This window comes from Grampus griseus (assembly GCF_964374135.1).
Source record: "Grampus griseus genome assembly, chromosome: 1".
Taxonomy (NCBI): domain Eukaryota; kingdom Metazoa; phylum Chordata; class Mammalia; order Artiodactyla; family Delphinidae; genus Grampus; species Grampus griseus.
Window position 1 is genome coordinate 154,851,010 of NC_139017.1, and position 26,634 is coordinate 154,877,643.

The 26,634-nt window shown below is 41.7% G+C and overlaps 1 protein-coding gene across 3 annotated transcripts in view; it reads left to right on the top strand.

Annotated features, from left to right (window-relative positions):
- Positions 1-2,574: 2,574 nt before the first annotated feature.
- CLSPN (claspin) overlaps positions 2,575-26,634 on the top strand; it is a gene marked incomplete at both ends in the record, with an annotated part of 37,618 nt that continues 13,558 nt past the window's right edge. For 2 of the 3 annotated variants that reach the window (XM_082678664.1, XM_082678663.1), the window contains 18 exons: positions 2,575-2,598; positions 5,898-6,006; positions 6,531-6,979; positions 7,602-7,763; positions 8,634-8,711; positions 9,044-9,116; positions 9,684-9,792; positions 9,980-10,560; positions 14,753-14,944; positions 17,040-17,281; positions 18,228-18,406; positions 18,502-18,566; positions 19,473-19,672; positions 20,318-20,472; positions 21,825-22,051; positions 22,624-22,735; positions 24,047-24,122; positions 24,342-24,445. In XM_082678664.1, the coding sequence (XP_082534790.1) occupies positions 2,575-2,598; positions 5,898-6,006; positions 6,531-6,979; positions 7,602-7,763; positions 8,634-8,711; positions 9,044-9,116; positions 9,684-9,792; positions 9,980-10,560; positions 14,753-14,944; positions 17,040-17,281; positions 18,228-18,406; positions 18,502-18,566; positions 19,473-19,672; positions 20,318-20,472; positions 21,825-22,051; positions 22,624-22,735; positions 24,047-24,122; positions 24,342-24,445 (3,137 nt within the window). The remainder of the gene's footprint in view (positions 2,599-5,897; positions 6,007-6,530; positions 6,980-7,601; positions 7,764-8,633; positions 8,712-9,043; positions 9,117-9,683; positions 9,793-9,979; positions 10,561-14,752; positions 14,945-17,039; positions 17,282-18,227; positions 18,407-18,501; positions 18,567-19,472; positions 19,673-20,317; positions 20,473-21,824; positions 22,052-22,623; positions 22,736-24,046; positions 24,123-24,341; positions 24,446-26,634) is intronic. The other variant, XM_082678665.1, reaches the window with a different exon arrangement.

Sequence of the window (26,634 nt, forward strand, 5' to 3'; positions counted from 1 at the left end):
CTAACTTCCAGGTGCTCTGCCAATCAAACCCATTTGAGAATCATGATCTAATCCAATGTTTTCTAATTACAAATAAAGAAAACAAGGCTCTGAGAAGCTAAATGACTTACTTAAGATCACAAAGCCATTTATGCGATAGGTTCAGGCTCATCCTTGCAAAGTGAACACTCCAGATCTTTCCCTCACTGCCATCTATCAACTTCATAAACAGAGTTTGTTGGATGATTAATCTTGAGAATCAAGAGACAGAGAGGAGTCAACGTGACTTCCTGATTTCTGAATTGGTAACTTGGATTACGGTGCTATATTCTCACCAAAACTGAGAATATCGATTGCTAATTTCAAATACAGACTTGCTTTAGCTTGGCACAAGTTAATATATAGAATAAAAAGTTTCCCCTTCCTGGCTCACTCCTTCCACCTATTGTCCAAATCAGAGCTCTCTTAGTTTCTCAGGTGACTGAAGAAGTGCTCTCCACAGAAAGGAAAATGCTAATCGTTCTGAAAATGTTAATGTCAGGAGTGTCACCTCATTTGTTCACTTCCCAGAGGGAATTCAAGAAGAATAATATCGTTGTCAAGTGACTGAGTTAATTAGATTAACAAATATTGATTGATTTCTCTACCATGATCCAGGTATGTTCTAAGCCCTTGGTTCTCAAAGTGTGATCGCCATACCAGCTGCTTTAGGATCACCTGGGAACTTGTTAGAAATGCAAATTCTTGGCCCTCACATCAGACATACTGAATCAGAAATTCTGGGAATGGGGTCCAAAAATCTGTTCTTACAAACCCTTCAGGTTATTCTGATGCATCCTCAAGTTTGAGAATGACTATTCTAGATCAGGAGCATATGGTGTTAAAGAAAAACAAAGTGCTTGTCATCTTGAAGCAACAATATACAAACATACAAAAATAAAACTTCAGGCAGAGGTAAGTGCTATCAGGGAAACCAGTACAGCGGATGGAGGGAGAATGTAGAGGGTGTGCAGGCAAGGTCACGCTGAGGAGTATGAGCACTGGAGTCAGACTGAGCAGGGTGTGAATATCGGCTCCACCAGTTACTAGCCTTTGAAAGGTTTAGTTTCCTCATCTGCTAAAATGGAGATAGTAGTATTACCTTACAAAGTTACTCTAAAGATTAAATAAGATAATGCTTGCAAAATTCTTGTAACTGTTTCCTGTCTCAAGGTAAGCCCCCAATAAATGTTAGCCCTCCAAATACGAGGGAAGAGTGTGTAGATGTATATTTAGGAATCATCAATGTAAAAATTAATAGTAAAGTGCGTGAAAAGGTGGATAGATTGAGATGTGAGAGAAGAGGATGGAAGATGGGATCTTGCTGGTGGGAGCAGACATGGGTTGAAAGGAGGTGAAGAAATGAAGATGAGGAGAGAGAACTTTTATCTGAACTCAGCTAAACCTGGAAACTTGGAAGAGGAGGCCAGTGGATAGGGTGAATAACCATCCTGGTTTGCCTGGGACTGAGGACATTCCTGGGAGGTGGGACTTTCAATGCTAAAACTGGGCAAGTCCTGGGAAAACTGGAATGAGTTGGTCACCCTGTCAGTGGATAGGATCACGGCCGGTGAAGTGGGGGAGGTAAACATGACCTTTATTTCTTGGTGCACTCATCTCTTCCTTATAGTAATCTTGTAAATATCTTCCAGTAGCTAGACTCAACAAGAATCTGGAGGGCAAGGGAGCTCGAATAATGCACTGGGGAGAAGTCAGCCTTGCCTGGACAGAGCAGGATAAGTAAGGAAAGAGAGAGAATGGACCTGAAGGGCCAAAAAGATAGTAACAAGGACAATGACAAGGGATTAGAACTGTCTGGGATTAGTCTGACTCCAGACCTTTTAATTTTTTTCCTGCCTTGTCCAAAGAGTATGGAAGTGGGATGAGTGTGTGTTTTCTGCATACTCGAATTAACCTTAAATAAAATAATAAAGGTTATCCAAGGATATTCTTTGGTATCTGAGCAGCCCACAAAACTTTTCTTTTTTGATGTCCAGTGGCGTGAGTGCCATGTACAAAAAGGAGCAGGTGGGACCCAGCTGCTCCAGGAAAGGAGGTCCTGGAGAAAATCCCCACGGGGATGACTTCAGGTGCCCAGGGATCTTCTCCTGGCTCACTTCCCGCCTGGAGGGCTTACTCCTCAAAAAGCGTTTGATGGGAGCTGCCGCGCTACGGTAAAGGTCAAAGGTCAAAGGTCATCGCTCGCACGTTAAAGTCTTGCAAGGCCAGAGGGTCTGGCCGCCAGGCAGCCAGGACACCTCCAGCCTCCCCCTGCCTCAGTTGACAAGAGGAGCCGCGACCCGCCAACCTAACCCAGATTATATTCAACGGGCCGGCCGAAGGAGCTTCGATTGGTAGGACAGGATGGGGGCGCGGCCTCATGTAGAAAGCCTCCTCTGGATTGGTGCAAATCGTTGAGGGCGGAGCATCCACTCCGGCTGGGCGCGAAAGCTCGAACGCCGCTGCCTGGCCGGAGACTGCGGGAGCAGCTGCGTCCCGGGTGCGGGAAGCGGAGACCTGCTTCTTCCTGAGCGGCGCGCTGCGCAGGCCGGAGTCATGACGGGAGAAGTGGTTTCCGAGGTGAGTTTATGCACTTGCCTCTATCTGAAGCTGCGGAGGCCCGGCGCGGAGGGGTGGGGTGGGGCAGGGGTCGAGCCGGCCGAGTGGGTCGTGGAGGCTGGGAGCACTACAGCTCCCGGCGTGCACTGCGGCGGCTCGGCTTCGCGGCCCTGCGGAGATAAAACTACAGGCCCCGAGTGCTCGGGACCCCGCGGTCGATCCCGGCGCTGGAGTCCCCGCGCCTCGGTCCCCTCGGGGAGGTTGCTCCTGGTCTTTGCGGCGCGCGCAGCTCGCCGCCAGCCTCTGCTCAGCCCGCCCCTTTGGCGCGTTTCCTGCGGCGGGAGCTCTTCCTCCAACTGCGCCCCAACAAGGAGGAAGGACCAGGCCGAACCGGACCGCTAGGGTGAGGGGCAGCATTAACTGTAAATGGACGGCAGGAGTCTTAGAGACTTCGAAATTGGGTCTGGAAGAGGCCTCTGAGGTCATCACACAGGGTCTCAAGAGGTGAAGGTACCAGTCTCGGAGCCTTCCGGGAGGTGACTGGCTGGTCGCTGTCGGAATTGGCGTAGAAACGACATCTGTTTCCAGATCTGTGTTCTTTTCTGGGGCTGAGACTGGAGTGAGACACTCGTCTTGGGAGCAAAATTTAACGGGGCGCTTTAAGATAATTTTTAAAATTAATTTTTACTGAAGTATAGTTGAATTATAATGTGTTAATTACTGCTGTACGGCAAAGTGACTCAGTTACACATATATGTACATTCTTTTTCTTATTCTTTTCCGTTGTGTTTATCACAGGATATTGAATAGAGTTCCCTGTGCTATACAGTAGGACCTTGTGGTTCAAGATAATACTTAAATGCAGTATTTTTAAAAGTAAAAATTAATACAAAAAATTCCATTATTTGATTTTGAACAAAATATCAAACTTTGAAACGAAGACAAGATCCGACCCTGTGTTTGCACTACTCTGTCTCACTCACCTCACACTCATCCTGGCCCTGGTTCAAAATAAACTTTACTTACAAAAGCAAGCAGCTGACCTCATGAGTCATAATTTGTCCGTTTGATTTTTTATTTTAATATTGCACTAAAATATCTTGATTACTGAGTGTTTTGAGACCTTCTAGCCTCACCCTGTTCCTGGCCCTGACTGTCGCTGGTTCTGCTGCAGATTGCCTAGAATACAGTGATTAAGAGTATCACCATGGGGCTTCCCTGGTGGCGCAGTGGTTGGGAATCTGCCTGCCAATGCAGGGGATACGGGTTCGAGCCCTGGTCCGGGAGGATCCCACATGCCGCGGAGCAACTAAGCCCGTGTGCCACAACTACTTAGCCTGCGCTCTAGACACCACGAGCCACAACTACTGAGCCCATGCACCACAACTATTGAAGCCCGTGCGCCTGGAGCCTGTGCTCCGCAACAGGAGAGACCGCCGCAGTGAGAAGCCCGCACACCGCAACAAAGAGCAGCCCCTGCTCGCTGCAACTAGAGAAAGACCACGGGCAGCAACGAAGACCCAATGCAGCCAAAAATAAATAAATAAATCTATATTTAAAAAAAAAAAAAAAGAGTATCACCATGTATTGAGCTATGTGGTTACCTGAACTCAGTTTCCATGTCCACAAATAGTCTTACTGCTTTCCATTGTTGGGAGGATCATCAGCATATACATCATGATCCTCAGTGATATTCCTCTGTTTGTGTTATTTTTGGTTATAATTTTAATAATTGTACTAAACATTCAAATCAATTTAATAGTTGTTTGAGAAGCCATTAGGGTGAAGCCTTGTGACCTATTACATTACAGATGTATTTTCCCCCTTATTAATAAGTTGATTCAGAGTTCTATGAACCAAGCTTGGTCACTAACTAGTCAAGTCACCCAACATACCCCCGTCTCCTTAGATTTTTCACTTGTGACTTAAAAAAATTTTGGGGGGGGGGCTGAATTTCAGACATAAACATCGAAAGGATGTTATAATGAACCCATCACCTAACTTCAGCAATTATCAAATCATGCCAGTCTTGTTTCATTTATACCCCCACCCACTTCCCCCCTTACTGAATTATTGGCAGCAAATTCCACACATATTTCATCCACAGATATTTCATCATGCATCTCTAAAAGGTAAGGGCTTTCCAAAAAAGATAACTACTATATTATTACCATACCTAAAAAATTTAGAATTATTGCTTGATATTAAATAGCTAATCAGTGTTTAGATTTCTTTGACTCATACATATACTTTCAGTTTGTTTGAATTAGGATCCGAACATGGCCACTGCATATTGCAGTCGGTGATATGTGTGTGTGTAAATATCTTTACTCTCTTTATAAGTCCCCCCCCTCTTTTTTCTTGCAATTTACTGTTAAAGAAACCACAGAGTTTGTCCTATAGAGTTTCCCACACCTGGATTGCCTCTCTGTGATGTTATTTATCATGTCATTTGGATACACTGAGAAACACTTTACACAGTAAAACGAAATAAGTGCTTGATTCTTTAAATTTATTTACTATAACTCAAAATAAAGAGTTGGTCCTATAATAGCCTTCAAAGGTGAACAATGAATTTTAGTTTGTTTTCTTGTCCAGTAATTCTTTTTTTTTTCTTTTATAAATTATTTTATTTATTTATTTTTGGCCACGTTGGGTCTTTGTTGCTGAGCACAGGCTTTCTCTAGTTGCTGCGAGCGTTGCAGTGCGTGGGCTTCTCATTGTGGGGTCTTCCCTTTTTGTGGAGCACGAGCTCTAGGTGTGCGGCTTCAGTAGTTGCGGCACATGGGCTAAGTAGTTGTGGCTCTCGGGCTCTAGAGTGCAGGCTCAGTAGTTGTGGCTCACGGGCTTAGTTGCTCTGTGGCATGTGGGATCTTCCTGGACCAGGGATTGAACCCGTGTCCACTGCATTGGCAGGCGGATTCTTAACCACTGCGCCACCAGGGAAGTCCTGTCCAGTGATTCTTTTTTTTTTTTGCGGTACGCGGGCCTCTCACTGTTGTGGCCTCTCCCGTTGTGGAGCACAGGCTCCAGACGCGCAGGCTCAGCGGCCATGGCTCACGGGCCCAGCCGCTCCGCGGCATGTGGGATCTTCCCGGACCGGGGCACAAACCCATGTCCCCTGCATCGGCAGGCAGACTCTCCACTGCGCCACCAGGGAAGCCCATGTCCAGTAATTCTTAATGTCATCCTTTTGTTAAACCGCTGTATTGGTTTTTCCTTATTTCAGCCTGATGATCCCATGATAATTTGTGTATCTTTATGTACTTAGAGCTTTCTGTCACCTGCTGGTTAATACAAATTATATTCTCATTTTCTAGGTTCACCTAGAAATCAATGATTCAAAACTCATTTCACAAGAAGAAGCAGATAGTCCTTCAGACAGTGGACAGGGCAGCTGTGAAATAGTTGGGCTCTTGAGTGAACAAGGTTTGTAACAGTCAGTACTTTTATTTTTAGGAATAGAATGTGGCAGCTTGGGTTGTAAGGGGACTGGATTAATTTCTTATTCTCTGATTTATTAAATTATTAATGCTTAACCTTGTTTGTTCTGTTTATTATAAAAGCAAAATAATAGTGCTTGTACCCTTTTGAAAATAACCATTTCTGTTATATTATTGAATGTATAAAGTGTCTAGAAGATACCATATTGCCTGGTTGAATGCATTCATCCTATAATAAAAGGACTTTTAACACCTGCCAGAAGGATCAGAACAGCTTTACACATTGTAAATATATATAATTACATTTCTTAGTAAGAGATATTTTTCCAGGGAAAGTGGTTTTCAAAATATATTTTTAGATTTGCTTTGCTACAATCAGTTCTTAGTGTTAGTTACATAATTTCACAAGGTGATATATCACTTGGCTAATTGGATATGTTTTTGAGGAGTACGGGGACTAGGAAGAAGGCCAATGACGGTAGACTCTAAAAAAAATTGTGTTTCCTCCAGATTCAGATGAAGAGATATTTGTGAGTAAGAAATTGAAAAGCAGGAAGGTGCTACAAGAGAGTGATTCTGAACAGGAGGGCACAAATGCCTCTCCAGAGAAAACTACCTATGACGATATAGAGGAGGAAGATAAGGAGAACTTACATGCTGGAAAAAATGGAAAAGTCAGAAGGATTTACAGAACTCTGCTGAACAGTGATGAGAGTGACATCGAGGAGTCTTTGTGTCAGGAAAATCTTGAAACCCAAGTGACACCTTGCTTAGAGCTGAGTCTCCAACCTGAAAACTCTGTGGATTTTACAGTTGACAGAAAGATTTCCAAAAAACCCATACATGATAAAGAAGGAATTGGAGGAAAAGCAAAAGTAAAATCAAAGCGAAGACTCAAGAAAGAGGAGAGAAAGATGGAGAAAATTAAGCAGCTGAAAAAGAAGGAAACAAAAAATGAGGTACATTTAAAAGAATAATTTGCTGTTTCTAAGGCAGGTTAATGTTTTAGAAAAAGTTGCTTTTAGGAAAAACAGTTGCTTTTAGTTCTTGAGGTTGTTTCTGCACTCAGGATATACCTTCGAGTTGATTGTCTTGCAATGAGGTATGTGATTTCAAATCCGTTGGTCTCATTCTCCATTTTGGATATGAGAGGACACCTTCCAAATAAATGGGTTTCTGATTTTCTTTGTGAGCACGTGGAGTTATTCTTTGCTGTTTCTGATCTGATGAAAATTAACTTTCATAGGATTTTTCATGCCGCCATCAGTCAAAAGTCTTGTTTGCTACCTGGAAAAACCATCCTCAAATTTTATAAGCTAGTTGCTTAATGAAGTATTTAATTGACTTTTCAAATACAAATGTACTATTTATTAAGTTAATTTTGGACAATTGTGTAAAATCACAGCATGGACTTCAAAGGATGACTATGGATTAGGAACCAGTGATAATGTTCTAGGATGCCATATACTTGTCTGTTGAGGAAGCATGAGCTTTTTCTGTCCTGATGCAAATTGCTATATGGTGTTGTAAAACATTGGATTTGAAAATGATTGGATCTTGCTTTTTCTTTGTGTTACCCAGGAAGATGATGTGAAACAGCTATTTAATGACAGTGGCTGTCTACTTGTGGATAAAGACCTTTTTGAAACTGGGTTGGAGGAGGAAAATAACTCTCCATTAGAAGATGAAGAGTCATTAGAATCAATAAGGGAAGCTGTGAAAAACAAAGTAAAAAAGCACAAGGCAAGTAAAAGATGACTGCAGTTAGAGCTAACCCACTGCTTCTAACCTTTGCTTTGTTTTCTGATTTACTGTTGGAACCTTAATTTTTTTTTTTAACTGAAGAAAAAGCACGTGTCAATTGATTTCAGTTTTTCAGCCGTTAATTTCGGAATTATGCAGTACAAGTGATAGACGTGCTACGTTGTTTGGGAACTAGTATTTTCATTGCCCTAATAAGAATGTTGAGGAAAGTAAGATACTTTTATGTTTTGTAAGAAACAGGTAAAAAAGGGGTCAGAGATGTAAATTTTATAATCTGGTGGCCTCTAGGAAATGAACCTATAGGGTTTCAGGAAGGGTATCAAAGAGAAGCATCAGTCGAAGCATCGTTGTCTGGGCTTCCCTGGTGGCGCAGTAGTTGAGTGTCTGCCTGCCGATGCAGGGGACACGGGTTCGTGCCCCAGTCTGGGAAGATCCCATATGCCGCGGAGCGGCTGGGCCCGTGAGCCATGGCCGCTGAGCCTGCGCTAAAAAAAAAAAAAAAAAAAAAACAAACAAACAAAAAAAAAACCCATCGTTGTCCTGAGTGTTTGGAAGCATAATCATTCTTCCTGAGATTAGCTTCCTGGAAGTTATTGTCCCTCCTTAGGGAAAGATATAATAGAGAGGTGTAAGAAATGAGGGCCCAAGCTCCATTGGAGACAACTAATGTGTTTTCTAGGCATTAGAGGATGCTGTGTGTCTAACATTTTATATTTGATAATTATTGATTTAGCATTAGTGTAGCGTGATGTGGTGTTGGAGTGCAAAAGCAGTCTTTGCGTAAGCAACATCCTCTTGTGTCAGTTTAATTTTTTTCCCTGTTAATCCATTTGCAATCTTCTCTTTTAGAGAAAGGAACCATCTTTGGAGAGTGAGGTCTATTCATTTGAAGAAGAAACTGAGTTATCAAAAGGCACCACGAGGAAGGTGACATAGAGCCCTATATAGTTGTCATGTTGAGCTCTTTTCCCAGGCGATTGTGGGTTTTTCAGGAGTTTTATTGTGTCTATCGTATTACCCTGATTCCTAGGATATTGCTTTGTGCATAGTAGGGACACAAATATGAATTGGACTGAATTAATTCTATGAGACTTGCAAATAAGTGAGCTCCTGAAGTTTATATTGTTTTGATCTTATTAATGCTTACTGTTCCCTCTCCATCCTCTTTTCTTGGAGAGAGCAGACTTTTATGGGATGAATATCTATCAACCTTTCTGGATAATAGCATTAATGTAATCTCACTTTTTGTTTTCTTTAAGGAAAGAAAGGCAGCCAAGTTAAGTAAGGAAGCATTAAAAAAATTGCATAGTGAGACTCAGCGCCTTATTCGAGGTAAAGAAACCTGTATGGTAAACACTGAGGCAAATCACATTATTTCTTTGTAAGCTCAACATGGATGTTGGGGACTTTCCTTTTTTTTTAACAATCTTAATATGAATGAGATTATAATAATCAAGTTTAGAATTGATCTTGATGAACGGCCATTGTTCTGAAGCCCCTGGAACATTAGTATAAACTGAGAAAATTTCCGGAACTGTAGTGGTGGTAATGAGGGAGTTTTTTAAAGGGTTGTCTATGGCCTAGCTGCATCAGGATCCCTTTTACAAACCTTTCAAATTTATAAATTCTTAGGCCCCACAGAAATTCTGATTCAGTAGGCTCGAAATGGGGTCCAAGAATCTCTATTTTTAAAAAACTTACTGGATCAATTTGATTTCACAGCTAATTTTAAAAGCCACTGGTCTTCAGGGAATTTTTTTGTAGTTGGAGCTTGCTTTTATTAAAGGCAGGTTTGTTTTCTATTTCTGAGGATGGCTTTGGTTGTTTAGTTAACTGATTGTAAAGTGACATTTCAGAATGTACAGTATATGTATTTGCTTGTTTTGTTCCATTTTCTAGAGGCTGCACTTAATCTTCCGTATCATATGCCTGAGAATAAAACTGTTCATGAATTCTTCAAACGTAAACCCCGGCCCACTTGCCAGGGAAATGCCATGGCACTACTGAAGTAAGAAGCTTCTTTCCTTGTGATTATAATTTTCATAAATATTCAGTTCTGAGGCAAACACCTGGTGTAAAGAGTTCAGATTCCTCACTTCCTTAAAATTGATTTAAACGATTCATTACGTGCTAAGGGATAAGAATGTTTCACGTTTAGGGTAATTTTCAACTCCAGGTTATTTTCCCTTCTCTAGGTCATCTAAGTATCAGGCAAGCCATCACAAAGAAATCACAGACACTGAAAATACAACTGAGATAAATAGTGACCACCATAGCAAAGATTCTGAGCAGACAACAGGTGCAGGATATGAAATGGAAATTAATGCACTCCCTGCAGTTTCAAAGGAACCCCAGATCACTCCTGGATCAGATGAGTCTTGCAGTAAGAATTTGACAGGAAGTGAAGAGCTAGAAATTCCCGAGAAACAGGAGCAGAGTGATGCTAGACCTTCACCTGGGGACATCTCGGTGGCACAACAGGAATGCAGCTTCCTTGGGAATAAGGACAGTGAGGAGTATCAGGCTGGAGGGCTTGTGGCACCTGAACCTTGTGCCCTGGAGGAAGAAGAAGGCCTGAAAAAAACAGAAGAAGCAGATGAGAAGGTGGAAGAGCCCCGCCAGCAAACTAAATCAGCAGCAGTGGTGCCACCTGAAAAAGTGAGGAGGTTCACTGTGGATAGACTGAAGCAACTGGGAGTAGATGTTTTCATTCAGCCTCGGCTGGGTGCTGACAAAGATTCTTTTGTGATACTTGAAGAACCTGAAACCAACAGAGGTAATCCTTTGAATTGTGAGGAGCTTCTCTAGAGTGATTTGTTCTGGCAGCTTTCTAGTATTTGCCACTGTGGAGGACAGGGAATACAGGAGAAACAAATAATCACACATGGTCTTATTCTACAGATGTACCAGATACCAGATAGAAATAATTTAGATACATTTGGCAGGGTATTAGAATGTTCTAAACCTTGTTTAAATGGAAACCTGTTGACAGTCAATGTACAAAGCAGGGTACATTGCTGTTGTTTTATGGTATGACTTTGATAAAAGCATTATTCAGTTTTTCACAGTTAGAAATATCTTGGTTCAGCAAATTGTCTGCAAAACTGAATTTCTTTTCTTTCTTTTCATTCATTCAACAAGTATTAAACTATCCGCTACATGCAAGTTGCTGTAAGGCATACTTGAGAAACCTGACGTTTATCCTACACTTAAGGTACTTACGCTCTACCCGGGGAGATAAGCAGTAGGCAAATAACAGCAATACAAGGAAGGAAGTGACATCTTCTATCATGAACATGTGTCCCTGATAATTGGAAAAAGTTAAATAACATGGAGAAAAGGGAAGAGTATTCTTTGCTGAAAGAAACATTTAGAGTAAAGAATCATAGTAAAGAGGAGGGATAAGTTTCTTACAATAGATGATTAAAGAATAAGTGGATGTAATTACTTGTTCACTACCTTCCCCTTTATACTTTGAGTAGGGATCTTCTGGCTTGTTCCTTACTCTGTCCCCCGTGCTGCCACAGTGGATGACACATTTTAGGCAGCCATGTTTACTGAATGAATGAAAGAATGAATGAATGATCCTTCAAGAGAGAAATCAAGTATTACCCACATTGGGTAGACTTCCTGACTTGTCGGTAAAATTAGGTGTTCCCTCCTCTGCAATGTGATATGATAATTAAGAGCTGAGGCTCTATAGCAAGGTTGGGATCTGAATCTGGATTACACTATTCACTGTTTAAACTTGAGTCTGCTATTTGACTTCTCCAAGGCATCTTTTTTTTTTTTTTTTTTTGCGATATGCGGGCCTTTCACTGTTGTGGCCCCTCCTACCGCGGAGCACAGGTTCCGGACGCGCAGGCTCAGCGGCCATGGCCCACGGGCCCAGCCGCTCCGCGGCATGTGGGATCTTCCCGGACCGGGGCACGAACCCGTGTCGCCTGCATCGGCAGGCGGACTCCCAACCACTGCGCCACCAGGGAAGCCCCAAGGCATCTTTTTTAAAAAATGAAATAACGCTATTTGGTTCACAGGGCTTTAGTGAAGATTTGTTGAAATAATGCATACAAGTGGATAGCATAAAGAAACACTCAAATGGTGGCTGCTTTTTCTATTATCAGTGAAATTATTTACATCAAGACTCTCCTTCATTAACTAACATATGGTTGGCAGGTGCTAGGTCAGCCACAGTATCAGTCTTCGTTGATTGAATGGGTGGACTTTGTGGAAGTGGAGAAAAGGACGTTCTTAGAAGGGACAGAAAGAGCTCTGTGTGGTGCATATTGGGAGGACGTGTAAGTCAGTTTGACCAGAGCAGTTGCGGGGGTGGAAGGGTTTTGTAACAACTAGCATAGCTCTGTTAGCAAAGAAGTGTGGAAATAAGCTGTTGCCTAGAACAGGGAGAGAAAGTTTTGTTGTGTGGGACTAGAAGTTATCTAAATAGTCTGAGACTGAAAGGTGCGGTAGAACTTTCTGAGTACTTACTATCCTAATACTGTGAAATTTTGTTATATGGGACTAGAAGTTTTCTAAACAGTCTCAGACTGAGAAACAGAAAAGGGAAGAAACCTTTTTTTTGGCATACCTACTATATTAGACACTGATAGGTCTTTTTATTAGTTATCTTTCTTAATTTTCGTAGCCCCAGATATTATTTTGCAAATGAAGAGCCTGAGGTTTGGAGAGGTTGGGTAATTTTTCCAACATTACACTTGGCTTTTACAGGGAACTAGCACAATGCCTGGCTCATAGTAGGCACTTATTTTTAACTCAGAATATGTTTTCCTTCAGAAATAGTATTTGACATGGATATTGGGTTTCCAGATCAGCCTGTTTCATAATATATGAAGTTAGGATCAACATTTATTCATTCATGCAATAAACATTTATTTAGCATGGTGGGTGCTGTGTATGCAAGTTAGATGTAGTCCCTTCTCACGAGGAAATTAAAGCCTAGTAGGAGTAACAGGCAGAAAAGTCGGATGTTAAGTGCTGTGCATACTTTGAGCCTAGAGAAAGAGTTCCTCACAGGGAGTCAGGGAAGCTTCTGAAAGGAGCTCATACCTGAGCTGAGTCCTGAAAGCTGAGTAAGAGATACCAAGGCAGAGAGGTGAGGGAGGGCTTTCTTGGTGGAGGGGACAGAGCTACAAAAGACACAAAGACAAGAGAAAGCTCTGGTTAGCTGAAGTGAAGATTGCAAGGAGGTTGGTGACTAGAGGCCAGATCATGCAGGGCTTTTAGGTGGAGACATGAGCTAGAGCAGAGACTTTTCACTTACAGAGGAGATGAAAGGTGTTGGGAAAAGACGATGGAGGGAGAGGAGCTTGAACAGGGGTTCTATAGTGAGGAGGGTGGTGGTTGAGTGACGTAGTAAAGGGCAAGGAAAAGGGGTGCTCCAGTGGGTTGGTGGATGAAGAGTTTTGAGGGACCTGGCTTTCTCCAGAAAAATGAAGGCAACTCCTGCCTCACTCTTATTTAAGGTCCTGAGTAATCTTCCTCCCCTTCCACTTCTTTTATTCTCTTGGCACCAGTGATGAGCTGCCTATTTCTGTTCCCTTTCCACTGCCACTCCCTGTTGCTTCTAACTTACTGAAATAAAATAAAATGGGATGCAGACTTACAGCTTCTCACCCTACTCTTTGGTTTGCAATGTAAACATGCCCTCCTTTGGGATTGGATTTTTTCTATTAATAAATAATGTTAGGGACTCAGAATAAAAAGGTTTCTTTCCAGTTCTTCTCTTTTTCTACTAAGACGCTCTAGGGAGGGAAAACCCACATCTACATGCTAAGCACAAAACTACTAAAGTATGATTTGAGCGCATTTTAGAAAAAGAGCCAAACTTGGAGTATCTTGGACATTTTATCATGGAAAAGAGCGCATGGCATGTGAAAATAGCCAGCATCCCTCAACCCCAAAGGAGCTTTTCTTCCTCTCCTTTCCTTTCCGTCAGCTCTTTTACACCAGATCCCACTATGGTATGACTGACTTGTTAAACAGAGTGAGAGAGGTAACAGCTAGCTGAGGGAGAAAGGAAAGAAAGTTCTGAGCAACAGCAGTGGGGAAGAAGGGAAAGGCCCTGTTGCTATTAGACCACTGAACTCATACTACGTGTGTGTGGGGGGGGGGGCGGGTGTATTCATAGTCCCGTTTATATACAAGTAGGGTGTGTGGTACAGGGACCACTTCTAACTGGGATTTCCTTTCTGATTGTACTGACTATATCTTTAAAATTTTGACGAAGAAACTCTTCCAGTCCTGCCGCTGACTTACATCACTCATTGCATTGATTGTTATTTTCTTTTTCCATTTTTTAAATTGACCTTACTCGTATTTAGTGAGATTGCTAATAAGCAGTGAAATGTTCAAAGAAGGGAATTTTTTAAAAGGAGACTGAAACCCATGAGAAATTAAGCCCTTGAATAATTGAGGAGTATAGTATTTTTTCTACCAGCTTAATACATTTTTAAAAAGAAGTGCACATACTTATTTTTATTTTTTTAACATCTTTATTGGAGTGTACTTGCTCTACAATGGTGTGTTAGTTTCTGCTTTATAACAAAGTGATTAGTTTCTGCTTTATAACAAAGTGAATCAGCTATACATATACATATATCCCCATATCTCCTCCCTCTTGTGTCTCCCTCCCACCCTCCCTATCCCACCCCTCTAGGTGGTCACAAAGCACCGAGCTGATCTCCCTGAGGAATTGCACATATTTAGAAACTTCATTGTAAATTTCTACCCTAAAATGAGTTTTGAAGTATATTGAGGAAGTTGCAGCAGTCCGTTAGTTTGGGTTAAGTTATATGAATTGGACACAGGTGTTGGTAGCAAAGGAGATTTTGGTATTTCTCTGTGTGTGTTTTTTTCCCTACAAGTTTGTTGAACTTAAAAAACACAGCTTGTAATTCTTAACTGGAATCTTAAAGGCAAACTGACATACTGGTTGGCGTTTGGTTTAGAACTGGAAGCCTTGAAGCAGCGTTTCTGGAAGCATGCTAATCCAGCAGCCAAACCCAGGGCTGCTCAGCAGGTGAATGTGAACATCATAGTGAAAGATGTGGGCCCTGATGGAAAGGAAGAGCTCAAGGCAGATACGGTAGCTGTGACTTTGGCAGCTGAGAAGCTGGATGGAGCAAGCCACACAAAACCAGGTATTTGCGGTCATGGGGGTTTCTTTGTTTATTTTTTTGGCTGGGGGCGGGGATGGGTGCCTGGCTCTTTGTACTCTGGCAGGGCTTTATGGCTACTGAAGACCCTATAGTGAGACGTTATAGAATCTTTTTCCTTGGAGACTTTAGAGATGGGACAGCAGTACCTCTAGCATGATTCATGTGTGTAGCATTACCTAGTTGTGTGGGGTGGGTAAGAGGAATTATTTCTTAAACTAGCCTTTGTCTTATTGTTTAAAAAAATATATCCATTGTAGAAAATACATGGAATAAACAAAAAACTTCTACAATTCTCTATCAGAGACATCTTCTGTAACCATGTTTTATATCCTTTAAAACTTTTTGCATGTATTTTTTAAACAGACAGTACATGTCTGCTTAAAAAATAAAACAGTAATGCAATCATACTGTGCATTCTGCTTTGTAATCTGTATTAGGGACAGGTCTGTTTTTCCACTCCCACTTTGAAAACACGAGTAATACATCACATAGAAAAAAATTAAAACACTGAGGAAAAGGTATAAAATGAAAAATTAGTCTTCCCAAAGGCAACTTAACAATTTCTTGTGTGTTCTGGGAAAATTCATATGCATATGCCATTGTGTGTGTGTGTGTGTGTGTATGTGTGTGTGTGTGTGTGTGTGAGAGAGAGAGTGAGAGAGAGAGAGACATTGTACACTTATACTCTCTGCCAGGCACTGCTCTAGGTGCTTTACAGCAAATAACATTAGTGTCCTTATTTTATATGTGAAGAAACTGATATAGAAAGCATTTAAACAACTTGCTCAAATTTATATAACTAGTAAGTAGTAGAACTAGCAGCCTAATCCAGACCACCTAACTCAAGAGTTCACATATCAGGATACACATATTGTTTTGGGGCCTTTTTTTTTTTTTAACAGCTGTGTGATATTCCATTGTGCAAGTATAACATGATTTGTTTAACCATACTCCTATTAATGGACATTGTGTTTGTTTCAGTTTTGGTATTTCATACAATATTGCGTCCTAGTATCAGATATATGTTAGTAAATTTTGATGCAAAATTCCTTACAGTGGAATCAGTGAGTCAAAAAAAAAATATATATATATATATATCATCCCATTGTCCTTCAGAATAGTTGCACCGATTTACACTCTGAATCACGGTGTATAAGAGTTCCTGTTAAAAAAAAAAAAGAGTTCCTGTTTCTTCCAGTTAATAACAGATATTATCAAGCCTTCAAATTTTTGCCAAATATATAAAAAATGGTATCTCATTATTTTGATTTGTATTTCTAATGAGAAGTGATGTTAAGCATTATTTTTTAAAATAATTTTTAATTTTATTTTTGGCTGCATTGGGTCTTTGTTGCTGTGCTCGGTCTTTCTCTAGTTGCGGCGAGTGGGGGCTACTCTTCATTGCGGTGCATGGGCTTCTCATTGCGGTGGCTTCTCTTGTTGCAGAGCACAGGCTCTAGGTGCGCGGGCTTCAGTAGTCGTGGCCCGCGGGCTCAGTAGCTGTGGCTCATGGGCTTAGTTGCTCCACGGCATGTGGGATCTTCCTGGACCAGGGCTCGAACCTGTGTCCTCTGCATTGGCAGGTGGATTCTTAACCACTGTGCCACCAGGGAAGCCCTTACGCATTATTTTTAATTTTATTTACAATATATTTTCATTTTTCTGTGAACTACCAGTTCATATCGTTTGCCCATTTTACTCTCTAGTTGTTTCTCTTTTTCTTTAATGTGGATAAATTTATCAATATTTTCCTTCATGGCTTCTGAACCATAGACTTTTGAAGGCCCACTCCCCCCCACCCATCTTTTTTTTTTTTTACCCTTTTAAATAATAGTTTTATAATCTCTGTAATATATTATCCCAGGGTGTAGAGCATAATTATGGAAGTTATCTCCTACACTCAATTCATGATATTCTCCATTTGTTAAGATAACAAAAGCCTAGACTCCTAAGGTCTCTGATTTTCCTTTTGGGTTGCGTCTAGAACACCTCTGGAGTTGCCTAAAGTGGACACTTGTGTTGTTGTAGTGTGTAGTTGGTCATTACGTCTAAAGCATCTCTTCATATTTCTGTTCAGGGGAAAAGCTTCAGGTGCTGAAAGCTAAGCTGCAAGAAGCAATGAAACTCCGAAGGTCTGAGGAGCGCCAAAAGCGCCAAGCATTACTTAAGTTAGATAATGAAGATGGATTTGAAGAAGAGGAGGAGGAGGAGGAAGAAATGACGGATCAGTCCGAGGAAGACGGAGAAGAGGAGGGAGAGGAAGCTTTGGAGGAAGAAGAGGCAAAAGAGGAGGAAGAGGAGGAAGAAGGCAATCAGGAGGTTTCTGGCAATTATGTGATTTTGTTACTAGATCATGATGAATAAGGAAGAGAGAAAATCAGATTTGAGTAAGAATATAATGAGCATGTTCAATTGTATAAGAGATTTCAGGGGCAGAGATAAATGTAGCTCATATGTACTTAAATATTAGTGCTTTCAGTCCTTTCAGCACCAGGGAACACCTGCAGTTCACAGAGCCATAGCCTTGGCTTCTACCTGTTGGTTTACATATTGTACTATTATACTGATATCGAAATGGTTTTGTATTAATAGAAATTTTATCTTTGTTGTTCATTTAGGTTTCTCTATTCAGAATAAAAAGCACTTTTAACCTTGGCCAGGTTGAGTTCTGGAATAAATTCTCAGACAGCCCGAGACCTTCCTGAGTTAATTTTATTCTTTGTTGAGGAAGGTATTTGTAGAAAGGCCTCTTGCCCTTTTTCTATAGTATTGTTTTCCACCTAGAGAAGACAGATGATGATAGGACTTTTGGTATTAGAAAAAAGAAAGTCGTCCTTGTTTGAACACTGGAGTCATTTAAAAGAACTGGTTAATGTTTAACCCTGGGTAAAGGAAGAGGAAAGCCGTGGCTGAACTGGGCAGGATGTCATAGTTTGTGGTTGGTTGGAGGTCAGTAGTTGTCCTGCAATCTCAGGCTAATCATGTAACCTCTCATTGACTCAATAAAATGATAATCCGGTTCTTTCATGATCTTGTGGCAGTTTTGGGAGGGTAAAGGTAAAGTAACATAAGTATAAAAGAGCTTTAGAAGTGTCAGCGTAAATTGTGTTAATGATAATGGTTAGACCGAGCTTCCTTCAGGTTTACCTTTTCAGATTTAAGATGTGACTTGTAACTAAGCAGCCATATTTCAGGCTGACAGTGTGTTTGCTTTTAAATTTTTTGACTTGTATTATTCTGTTTTGGGGTTGTGTGATTGGTAAAGATTGCAGAATTCCTTCTCGGTAGTGAAGAAATAGAAACCAAAGATGAGAAAGAAATGGATAAAGAAAACAATGATGGCAATGGTGAAATTGGCAAGTCAGTTGGCCTTCTCTCTGTCCCCAAGCCTCTCTTGTCAGATTCTACCTTCCTTCTATTTAAGGACAACTCTTCCAAGATGGGGTAAGTAATTCTCTCTAAGGAAAGATAAGATTCCGTGGTATTTGCCCCTCTAGTAAGAAGCAGATACTCAAACAATTTACCTTCTTATTTTGTAGTTACTCTGCTAGTGAAGAAAAATCAGAAATAGATGAAAACTCAGGCAAAAGACCTAGCAAACTAGGTAAGTAGTGACTCTTTCGCAGAACGTGACTTTTCTCTGATCCTCCAGCTTTGACACTTAAGGACTACAATTCCTTAAGGTTCCATTTTTTGGAACCCTAGTGGACTTTTCCCAGTCTTACCTGTGGCAATGACAGGAATTTATGAATTAGAATATTTTTCTTGGTCCAGTTTTTGAAAACTTACCTGCAGTTTCCACGAGCATGTAATAGGTCCTTAGTGAGTATGTGTTGATTGAACGAAACATGAAACATTTCTATCATATGTAGATCAAAGGAAGATGTGTAAGTGATTGGATAATGGAAAGAGTAATCATAGGCATTAGGCAGAAAGACAGGAACTTTCAGGTGTCACTTAGCTCACAGTGATAAACCCTGATTATATAATGTTATCTTAGTACCATAATTGACCTTTTTTTTAAAAAAATTTATTTATTTTATTTATTTATTTTTGGCTGCGTTGGGTCTTCGTTGCTGTGTGCAGGCTTTCTCTAGTTGTGGTGAACGGGGGCTACTCATCATTACGGTGCACGAGCTTCTCATTACAGTGGCTTCTCTTGTGGAGCACAGGCTCTAGACACGCGGGCTTCCGTAGTTGTGGCATGCAGGCTCAGTAGTTGTGGCTCGTGGGCTCTAGAGCGCAGGCTCAGTAGTTGTGGCAGACAGGCTTAGTTGCTCCGCGGCATGTGGGATCTTCCCGGACCAGGGCTCGAACCCGTGTCCCCTGCATTGGCAGGTGGATTATTAACCACTGCGCCCCCGTAATTGACCTTTAATGTAACGTTTTGGAACATGTGACTTGAGAGGTTTGCCAGTGGGTCTTACCTGACAGTTTCATTCTCAACTCTTTTTCCTAAACAAATTAACTTATTTCTGGAATCATGCACTTAAAAGTTATTTTTCTTTAGATGAAGATGATTCATGCTCATTACTGACAAAGGAGAGCAGCCACAATAGCAGCTTTGAGCTGATAGGCTCCACAATTCCATCCTATCAGCCTTGCAACAGACAAACAGGCCGTGGGACCAGTCTTTTCCCTACGGCAGGAGGATTCAGATCTCCTTCCCCTGGACTATTTCGAGCCAGTTTGGTCAGCTCAGCTTCTAAGGTAAGATGGCAGTGGTTTTCTAATCTCCTTCTGCTTTTGCTTCCCACATTGCTAAATAAAGTGTGTCCAAGCCAACAACTCCCACCACATTGTGTATGTTTAGTTTAAAAAATCCACCCCTTTGTGTATTTTTATATATATATAAATTTATTTTATTTATTTATTTTTGGCTGCATTGGGTCTTTGTTGCTGCATGCGGGCTTTCTCTAGTTTCGGGGAATGGGGGCTACTCTTCGTTGTGTTGCATGGGCTTCTTGTTGCTGTGGCTTCTCTTGTTGTGGAGCATGTGCTCTAGGTGCGCGAGCTTCAGTAGTTGTGGCTCACTGGCTTAGTTGCTCCGCGGCATGTGGGATCTGCCCAGACCAGGGCTCGAACCCGTGTCCCCTGCATTGGCAGGCGGATTCTTAACCACTGCACCACCAGGGAAGTCCCCCCGCTTTGTGTATTAAAAACAAGCCTCATCCAAGTTTCTTACTTTCTTGAAAATATTTTTCTTTATGCTCCTCTTGGCTATGCATTGTCCTCCTCAACTGCAATTGCCTGAGAGTAGATTAAATTTTACAAATAGCAGCTTCTGCTGTTGTCATGACAGTGAATGACATTTGTAAAATGTTTTGTTTTTGTTTGGTTTTGTTTTGGTGCCAGAGTTCAGGGAAGCTGTCTGAGCCTTCACTTCCCATAGAGGATTCCCAGGATCTGTATAACGCCTCCCCAGAGCCTAAGACACTTTTCCTAGGAGCAGGAGACTTCCAGTTCTGTTTAGAAGATGACACTCAGAGCCAACTGTTGGATGCAGATGGGTAGGTAGTTTTATGTTTCTGTGGGTGGATGGTGCTGGGTACGGCTTAATTTTGTTTAAAAATAAAGTGAGCTTCTGTCGCTCCATCTGTGCTTTCTCTTCTGAGAAAGAGAGGTGTACAGACCATTAGTATTACATTCCACACGTTTGAACAAAGTCTGTCTAGAAAATTAAAAGTAAATAGCCTTGGGCTTCCCTGGTGGCACAGTGGTTAAGAATCTACCTGCCAATGCAGGAGACACGGGTTCAAGCCCTGGTCTGGGAAGATCCCACATCCCACAGGCAACTAAGCCCATGCGCCACAACTACTGAGCCTGCGCTCTAGATCCCGTGAGCCACAACTACGGAGCCTGCGAGCCACAACTACTGAAGCCCGGGCGCCTAGAGCCCATGCTCTGCAACAAGAGAAGCCACCACAATGAGAAGCCCACGCACCACAATGAAGAGTAGCCCCCGCTCGCCGCAACCAGAGAAAGCCTGCACACAGCAATGAAGACCCAACGCAGCCAAAAATAAATAAATAAATAAATACATTTATTTTTTAAAAAAAGAAAAAGTAAATAGCCTTGCTGGCATTCTGATCCTTCAATTTCTGCATTGTATGAAATGCATAGCTCTTATAAGGTCATCAGATTTCTCTGCATCCACCCTACTATGTTAGGATTGTTGGGTAGGATTGAGAATTGACACTTTTGTGGCACATTACATGCATAACACCAAGCCCTACTCTAGCACCATTTGAAGCCAAAAATTATCCTTTACCCTTCACCTTTTTTTTTTAGAATTGGCTTTTTTTAAAAATTAATTTATTTATCTTTTTAATTTTGGCTGCATTGGGTCTTTGTTGCTGTGCATGAGCTTTCTCTAGTTGTGGCAAGTGGGGGCTACTCTTCGTTGTGGTGGCTTCTCTTGTTGTGGAGCATGAGCTCTAGGTGTGCGGGCTTCAGTAGTTGTGCCACGTGGCCTCAGTAGTTGTGGCTTGCGGGCTCAGTAGTTGTGGCTTGTGGGCTCTAGAGCGCAGGCTCAGTAGTTGTGGTGCACGGGCTTAGTTGCTCTGCAGCATGTGGGATCTTTCTGGACCAGGGCATGAACCTGTGTCCCCTGCCTTGGCAGGCAGGTTCTTAACCACTGCACCACCAGGGAAGTCCCATGCCCTTTACCTTTCGAATAGGCTTTATTCTTTCATAAACTTCCCCCTCCCTCTTTAGATTGTCACAGGCTAAAGTGTGACACTCTTGTCTTCTGGTTCAGGATTCAGCTTCTAACTTTGGTATTGGAGATGAGTTCGGGCTTTTCACCCACCACTTTGTTTTTTTCCTGGAGAATTTCTTACACTCTTCATTGTGCTTGTAGGTTCTTAAATGTTAGAAACCACAGGAATCAGTACCAAGCTTTGAAGCCTCGATTGCCATTGGCCAGTATGGATGAGAACGCCATGGACGCCAACATGGATGAGCTGTTGGATTTGTGTACGGGAAAGTTCACATCTCAGGCTGAAAAACCTCTGTCCAGGAAGAGCGACAAGAAAGAGAACATGGAGGAACTTCTGGATCTGTGTTCAGGAAAATTTACTTCTCAGGGTAATTATCCAACAGAGCATCAGGCTCACCACAGCCAAATACCTTAAGTCAGTGTCCTTGAAAAGAAGCCCCTTACTGTCAGGTGAGAAAACAGAGCTGTGGTGGATTCTTGAGCATAGGTTGCATGCACTGCTTAGCTCCTGACATTCAGAGCTCTTACTTCCTTAGAGTGGTGAAGTATCAACTTGAAACTGCTTTAGCTTTGGCCATATGACTTGTCATTTATGGCTAATATATGTGCAAAGCTTAGAGCAGTGTCTGCTGCATAGAATATTTCATATAAATGCTAACTTATTACTTCCACCTGCACACCCCTTTCTCCCCCTCACACCTCTGCTAGAACGTAAGCTGTTTGGGAGCTGCGATCTTTGTTTTGTTTGCTGCTGTCTTCCTGGCGCCTGGCACATAGTAAGCACTAAATAAGGATTTGTTGAATGAATGAATGAATGGGGAGCTCTTTTTGGCAAGCTTACCTTAGAACTGTGTTGAGCCGGCATGTCTTCAGATGGCTGGGGAGAGAGGATAAAGCTGTCATTTCTTGGTGACAAATCTTTTTCTTCATCGTGATGTAGATGTCTCTACTCTGGCTCCATCAGAGTTAACTAAGCAGGAGAAGGAGAACAGTCTGGGTGATCCAATGGAAGAAGCACTTGCTCTTTGCTCAGGCTCTTTCCCAACAGACAGGTGAGTCTCAGTGATTGGAGGGAACTTGGCAAGTCCGGTGTTCTGATAAAATACTGGGGTAGGTTCTCTGGGCTCAGGAATAAATGGTCATCTTAGGGGCTTCATATCCTGTCTGAGAGTCTTGCAGTCTGTTTGAGTCTCATATTTGCATAGTAAGGAAATTATAATGCTTTCATTTAGTTGGTGGGGAACAGGGTAAAAAAAGGGCAAGAAAAAGCACATGAAAGTTCTCAACATCACTAATAATTAAGGAAATGCAGGGGCTTCCCTGGTGGCACAGTGGTTGAGAATCCACCTGCCAATGCAGGGGACATGGGTTCAAGCCCAGGTCCGGGAAGATCCCTCATGCTGTGGAGCAACTAAACCCATGCGCCACAACTACTGAGCCTGCACTCTAGAGCCTGTGAACCACAACTACTGAGCCTGCGTGCTCTAACTACTGAAGCCCACGTGCCTAGAGCCCGTGCTCTGCAATGAGAAGCCACTGCAATGAGAAGCCCGCACACTGCCACGAAGAGTAGCCCCTGCTCGTTGCAACTAGAGAAAGCCCGTGCGCAGCAGCGAAGACCCAACACAGCCAAAAATAAAAATAAATAAATTTATTTTAAAAAGAAAAGAAAAGATAATGCAAATCAAAACCATAATAAGATACTACCTCACACCCAGCAGTTATTCCACTTTTGGCTATATACACAAAAGAAGTGAGAACAGCATCTGTAATAGATATTTGTACACCCATGTTCATAGTATTATTCGTAATAGTCAAAAGGTGGAAGCATCCCAAGTGGATACATACACAGTGGAATAATATTCAGCATTTAAAAAGGAAGGAGATTCTGATACATGCTACAGCATGGATGAACTGTGAGGAGATTATGCTAAGTGAAGTAAGCTAGTCACAAAATGACAAATACTGTATGATTCCACTTACATGAGGTACTTAGAGTAGTCAATTTCGTAGACACAAAGTAGAAGGGTGGTTGCTAGGTATTGTGGGGAGGGAAGAATGGGGAGTTGCTATTGAAAGGGTATAGAGTTTTAGTTTTGTAAGATGAAGAGTTCTGGAAGTTGGTTGCATAACAATGTGAATGTACGTAACACTAATGAACTGTACACTTAAAATGATTAAGATAGTAAACTATGTTGTGTGTATTTTATCACAATTTAAAAAATTTTTTTAAACGCAAGATATCTCGTTTCCTGTTTCTTGAAGAGATTGTTGGTGCTATAAAATATTTTCAATTCCTAACTTGGCTGACTGCTTGTAGTTTGCTTTCAACTCTTTTATTGATTTGTTGATTTGCATTTTAGGGAAGAAGAAGGTGAAGAGGAGGAATTTGGAGACTTTCAGCTTGTCCCAAATGATAATGAGTTTGATAGTGATGAGGTGAGTTTGAAAGCGACAGAGTAATCATAACCGAACTCCATGTATTGCTGCTGTGTTTGCTTGTTTTGTAGTTTGAGTTCTTGAGAATTCTGTTTGGCATGTTATCAGAAGCAATTTCCTAGAATCAAATGTTTGGGCAGAAGTTTATAAATTCCTGTCTTAGTTGAGGACACATTTTATTCTGTGTAACTTTGCATGTGATACTATATGATTTTGCAGGATGAACACAGTGACTCTGACAATGAAGACCCGGCACTAGAAGACCATGAAGATAATGATGAGGAAGACCTCCTGCAGCAATCCGAGAAGTTGAAAAGGCAAATGTAGGTGTTATGCCCCTTCCTTCAGTTGCAAGAAGGTTCTCCTGACAGTTGAGTTGTAGCTTGCTACATTTGCTGGTTCTATTTTTCCTTTTTGTGGTTAACACAGATTGAATAGAAGCCATTTACGTGATATCTCTTGAGTATTCAAAGATGGTCACGTCCTCCTCAAGTGATTCCTATACTAAACATCCCTAGTTCTTCAACTGTTTCTCACGTGACATTGCTTCCAGACTCCTCACATGTATGGAAACTCCCTTTATCTTCAGGTGTGGTCTGACCACCGCTCTATGTAGTGGTACAACCACATCCCTTGTTCTGGTTGCATACTACTTTATGAAGTAACCAAAGAGCATAAGAGCTGAGTCACTGTAGATCCTGAGGATCTTGTAAATGACTAAAATTCCCCATGCCTTTTTTCCTGTGAATTACTGTCATTCCAGGTTTTCCTCATCCTAGTCTCAGGCAAATGACCCCCCTTTATTTTTTTAATATTTTGTTGTCATTTTGATCATGAAAGTAAGCCATTTATTTTGGAATATTTCAAAGAATACAGAAAGACATAAATAAAAAGTCATCCAGGAACTTCCCTGGTGATGCAGTGGTTAAGAATCCACCTGCCAATGCAGGGGACACAGGTTCGATCCCTGGTCCGGGACAATCCCACATGCCACGGAGCAACTAAGCCCGTGCGCCACAACTACTGAGCCTGTACTCTAGAGCCCGAGAGCCACAACTACTGAGCCCGAGTGCTGCAACTACTGAAGCCTGCATGCCTAGAGCCCGTGCTCTGCAACAAGAGAAGCCACTGCAAAGAGAAGCCCGAGCACCACAACAAAGAGTAGCCCCTGCTCACCGCAACTAGAGAAAGCCCGCGTGCAGCAACAAAGACCCAACGCAGCCAAAAAAAAGAAAGTCATCCATGTCCACCGTCCAGGATATTTTTGAAAGTGGTGGTGGTGGTTATTATTACCTCATAACTTTTTTTCAGGCATATATTTTTATGTGGTTGAGATCTGTACAATTTTTTTTATATGTACAATTTTGCATCTTGCTTTTTTTTCCTACTTACCATATCTGTAAGCCTTTTTCCTTGATATTGAAGGTTTTATAAAAACCATTTTAATAGGTATTCCACATTTTATTATTTGTAGATGACTTTTGGAATTCAAATATAGGATATCATATTGATCCTTATTAGATTTATTTTGTTGTTTTTAGCCCATCATTCCATTCTGTTGAGATCAGTTTGGGCTTCTAATTTGTCACCTGTCAAATTAACTATTCATACAGCTTTGGGCCATCTATAGATTTTTTTTCTAAGGCAATGGTTCTTAAACCTTATTTAACTATAGAGTCCTTTGTTTAAATGAAATCTTGTAAAGAATGGCAGCTAAAAATTGAACTGCTCAAAGAGGGTAGATGGGAAGATTGAGAAGCTTAGTGGCTATTGGCCCCTGAAGGAATTCTTCAGGAACCCTAGGAGTTAGAGGAGCTCAGCTTTAAAATAATAATGGAAGTCTTTCATAAAAAATCAGTCTTCGGGGCTTCCCTGGTGGTGCAGTGGTTGAGAGTCTGCCTGCCGATGCAGGGGACACGGGTTCGAGCCCTGGTCTGGGAGGATCCCACATGCCGCGGAGCAACTGGGCCCGTGAGCCACAACTACTGAGCCTGCGTGCCTGGAGCCGTGCTCCACAGCGAGAGGCCGCAACAGTGAGAGGCCCGCGCACCGCGATGAAGAGTGGCCCCCGCTTGCCGCAACTAGAGAAAGCCCTCGCACAGAAACGAAGACCCAACACAGCCAAAAATAAATAATAAATAAATTTATTTAAAAAAAAAAATCAGCCTTCAGAAAGCCATCAAGCTTCTGCCACTCATGACCATAGGTGACAGCACTTTGAACTCAGATGACAGCAGATTTGTTCTCGATGTGAGCTGAAGTCAGAAAAACTAACTTGCAGTGGTTTTGATTACTACTAACTCTGAGCTTCAGTCATACCTCTAACTTGAGGGTCAAGATTTGGCAGGCTGTAAGAAGAGTACAGTCTATTACCTTTCCATACTATACTATCTCTAGTCTGTCTCCTGAAGCTGGTAAGCTTAAATACAAGACAAAATAGTTTGAACCTTCTAGCAGGTGTGTCCCAAATATATAGAGGAGATTGAGAGTTCTGGCTTTAGAGTCACCAACC